Below are 4,133 nucleotides of genomic sequence, written 5' to 3' on the forward strand. Positions count from 1 at the left end.
CTTTCTCTCTCGCTCCTAGTCTCTCTCTATCACAGCACAGATTTACACACCTTTCTCTCTCACTCCTAGTCTCTCCCTATCACAGCACAGAGTTACACACTGTCTCTCTCGCTCCTAGTCTCTATCACTGCACAGAGTTACACACCTTTCCCTCTCGCTCCTAGTCTCTCTCTATCACAGCACAGTGTTACACAGCTTTCTCTCTCGCTGCTAGTCTCTCTCTATCACAGCACAGAGTTACACACCTTTCTTTCTCGCTCCTAGTCTCTCTCTATCACAGCACAGAGAGATTAGCGTGTAAGATTAAGGCACATGGGATTGGGGGTAATGTATTGAGTTGAATAGAGAACTGGTTGGCAGACAGATAGCAAAGAGTTGGAATAAATGGGTCCATTTCCGAGTGGCAGGCAGTGACTAGTGGGGTACCGCAGGGGTTCATCCTTGGACCCCAGCTATTCACAATACATATTGATGATCTAGACAAGGGAACTAGATGTAATATCTCCAAATTTGCAGATGACACAAAGCTGGGTGGGCTTGTGTGCTTTGAGAAGGATGTTGAGAAACTCCAGGATGATTTGGACATGTTGGGTGATTGGGCAGAAACATGGCAAATGCAATATAACGTGGATAAATGTGAGGTTGTCCACTTTGGTGGTAAAAACAGGAAGGCAGATTATTATCTAAATGGCAATAGATTGGGAGAAGGAAGTGCAACGAGACCTGGGTGCCCTTGTGCACCAGTCGCTGAAGGTAAGCATGCAGGTGCAGCAGGCGGTTAAGAAGGCAAATGGTATGTTGGCCTTCGTAGCGAGAGGGACAAGGATGTCTTGCTGCAGTTGTACAGGGACTTGGTGAGACCACATCTTGAGTATTGTGTGCAGTTTTGTTTGCCTTATCTGAGGAAGGATGTTCTTGCCATGGAAGGAGTTCAGCGAAGATTCACCAGTTTGATACCTGGGATGGCAGGAATGACGTATGAGGAGAGATTGGGTCGATTGGACATGTTTAAAAGAATGAGAGGTGATCTCATTGAAACTTATAAAATTCTGACAGGAATGGACAGACTAGATGCAGGAAGGATGTTCCGATAGTCGGGGAGTCCAGAACCAGGGGACACAGTCTAAGGATAAAGGGTAGGACATTTAGGACAGAAATGAGGAGGAATTTCTTCACCCAGAGAGTGGTGAACCTCTACCATAGAAGGGGGTGGAGGCCAGTTCATTAAATATATTCAAGAAGGTGTAGGATATATTTCTTAAGTCTAAAGGGATCAAAGTGTATGGGGAGAAAGCAGGGACCGGGTACTGAATTTGGATGATCAGCCTTCATCGCATTGAATGGTGGAGCAGACTCGATGGACCGAATGGCCTACTCCTGCTCCTATCTTCAATGTTTCAAGTCCCCGATCACGAACCCCATGGGAGGGCAGCATGGGTGAGAGCGGCTCACTACAATATCAACCCCAGTGAGCCCAGTGTAGACAGTGTGTGAGTGAGTTTGTGAATGACCCCGATCACGAGCCCCGTGGAGGCCTGAGGGCGTGTGGCTAACCACAATATCAGGACCAGGGAGCCCAGTGTAGACAGTGCGTGAGTGAGTGTATGAATGTCCCAGATCACTGGCCCCGAGGCCTGGGGGAGATCGGCTCACAATAAGATTAGACCCAGGGAGCCCAATGTGGACAGTGTCTGAGTGAGCGTGTGAATGTCCGCGATCACTGGTCCCACAGCCTGGGGGAGAGCCGATCGCCACAATATCAGACCCAGGGAGCCCAGTGTAGACAGTGTGAGTGAGTGGTTGAATGTCCCCGACCGCTGGCCCCGCAGCCTGGGGGAGAGCGGCTCACCACAATATCAGACCCATGGAGCTCCGTGTAGACAGTGTGTGAGTGTGTGAGTGAGTGTGTGAATGTCCCCGATCACTGGCCCCACGGCCCGGGGGAGAGCGGCTCACCACAATATCAGACCTTGGGAGCCCAGTGTAGACAGTGTGTGAGTGAGTGTGTGAATGTCCCCGATCACTGGCCCCACGGCCCGGGGGAGAGAGGCTCACCACAATATCAGGCCCAGGGAGCCCAGTGTAGACAGTGTGTGAGTGAGTGTGTGAATGTCTCCGATCACCGGCCCCACGGCCTGGGGGAGAGCGGCTCACCACAATATCAGGCCCATGGAGCTCCGTGTAGACAGTGTGTGAGTGAGTGTGTGAATGTCTCCGATCACCGGCCCCATGGGACGGTGGCCTGCGTGAGCGTGGCTCACCACAATATCATCCCCAGGGAGCCCAGTGTAGGCAGGTTGTGTGTGAGCATGTGAATATCCCCAATTACCGGCCCCGTGGCGGCCCGGGAGCGAGTGGCTCACCAGAATATCAGACCCAGGGAGCTCTCAGGCTGCAAAGTCTCCGCTTCTTCTCATCCTTTAATGAATTTTACAAACCGAGTAAAGGGATATTTCCCCACATTCTTCAACTGCTCTCTGAACTTAGTCTGGGTCACGGCATAAATCCCAGTGTTTGTGCAGCAACTCAGCAGCTGCAGCCCGAATCCCACTTCCCTTACATAATATGGTAGATATACGGAGCCATACCCCAAATACCTCATCCGGTACCATATAAAATAAACCATAAACACTGCCCATAAAAGGATGAAATTGCCCGAGATAACAAATAGTAAAATGATCGATTTCCTGCGGCTCTCCATCTCTGGGTCTCTGGGACTCTCCCCACTGCTGGGACCCCGGAGTCTCCTGCGGGCTCTGCTGGCCACTAAAATGTGTCTGACCGTGACAGCATTGAGTAGCAGAATTAGAACAAATGGGACCCCCGGGGTGAGAACATAATGAAGGAACTCGATTACTGCCCAGATCCGAGATTGCAAAACACCCAGTGTTGCAGCACAAAACCAGTGGAGATTCGCAAGGTAATATTGATCTGTGAACATAAAATACCAGAAAATGTTCTTTAAACCGCTCAGCACAGTCACTGTTCCCAGAACCACAGTCGCCGTTTTCTCGGTGCAATATTTAGTTTTCAGCTTCTGCCAACAAATGGCCACAAATCGATCGAAGGTGAAAGTGACGGTGAACCAGACAGAACAGTCTGTGGCTGCATAAAGCAGAACGGCGTGGATATTACACACGGGGATGGACCGCACGAAATCAAAGTGTACCCAATAAACAATCGGAATGTGCCTCAATATCAGGTCCAATATAATGACCAGTAGATCCGCTGCTGCCATGGCCACCAAGTAGCGAGTGACACATTTGGAGAGACCGCACTTTCCCCGAGACAGGATCAAAATCGTCACTAGGTTCACTGTGAGCAAGGGAAATAACAGGGAAATTATACATCAGGCTGGGGAAAAAATTGCAATTTGATGGAATTCGGGGTGAAATATGCAATTCATTGGCGAAATTCAATGATATATTCTAATTCTTTTACATGTGGAGCTGAGTACAGGGTTCATTGTAAGAATAATCGGAATACATTGTGGAATCAATAAATGAAATGGGAATAAATATATCATTAAATTAAAAGATGTTTGATCAATGAGTGATTAAATGATCGATCTATATTTAGACAAGCAGACAAAAGCACCGTCCGAGGTATCAGGGACACAACGGAACAGAACCTCTCAGGATGCCTTCGTGCCCCGGGATCAGTCAGCATTTGGACCGGGGAAATTAACTTCTGTGCCCCTGTGTTAGGGAGGGGGGAAATCCCGCTTGTACTCCTGCTCCTGGTTAGAATATCCATTAAATCTAGAACTGAAAATGAATGCAACAGCAAAACCCAGAAACTGCAACGATGGCAATAATTACAGTCAATTATATTTAAAATGTACGGGTGTAATAGGACAATGCTAAAATAATAAATACAAGTGCACTGCAGTTATAAAGATAACTGGGCTTTCAGAAGTGTTTTGAAAATTGAGTTTTCTTTATTGTTGAAACACATAAATTGTACATCATTGAAATGAATATTGGCCAAGTAACATTGCAAATAATGGACGCTGAATTACAGTAAATAGCTATCCATCACCAGGTAATGTCCCACTAAATGCATTTATCAGCATCAGAATTAGATGACTGATCCCACAGGCAAAGTGCCGCCAAAAGCTTTTGTAAATTACC

At 47.8% G+C, this 4,133-nt stretch overlaps 1 protein-coding gene across 1 annotated transcript; it reads right to left on the bottom strand.

The window, feature by feature from the left end:
• Positions 1-2,208: 2,208 nt before the first annotated feature.
• On the bottom strand, positions 2,209-3,432 carry LOC147086907 (putative G protein-coupled receptor 139). Its single transcript, XM_085978093.1, has one exon. The coding sequence runs from the start codon at positions 3,236-3,238 to the stop codon at positions 2,414-2,416; it is 825 nt and encodes a 274-aa protein (XP_085834219.1). The 5' UTR covers positions 3,239-3,432; the 3' UTR covers positions 2,209-2,413.
• Positions 3,433-4,133: the final 701 nt, after the last annotated feature.

This window comes from Somniosus microcephalus, unplaced genomic scaffold, assembly GCF_052327205.1.
Source record: "Somniosus microcephalus isolate GS21.2 unplaced genomic scaffold, FLI_Smic_1.0 unresolved_chr6, whole genome shotgun sequence".
NCBI lineage: Eukaryota > Metazoa > Chordata > Chondrichthyes > Squaliformes > Somniosidae > Somniosus > Somniosus microcephalus.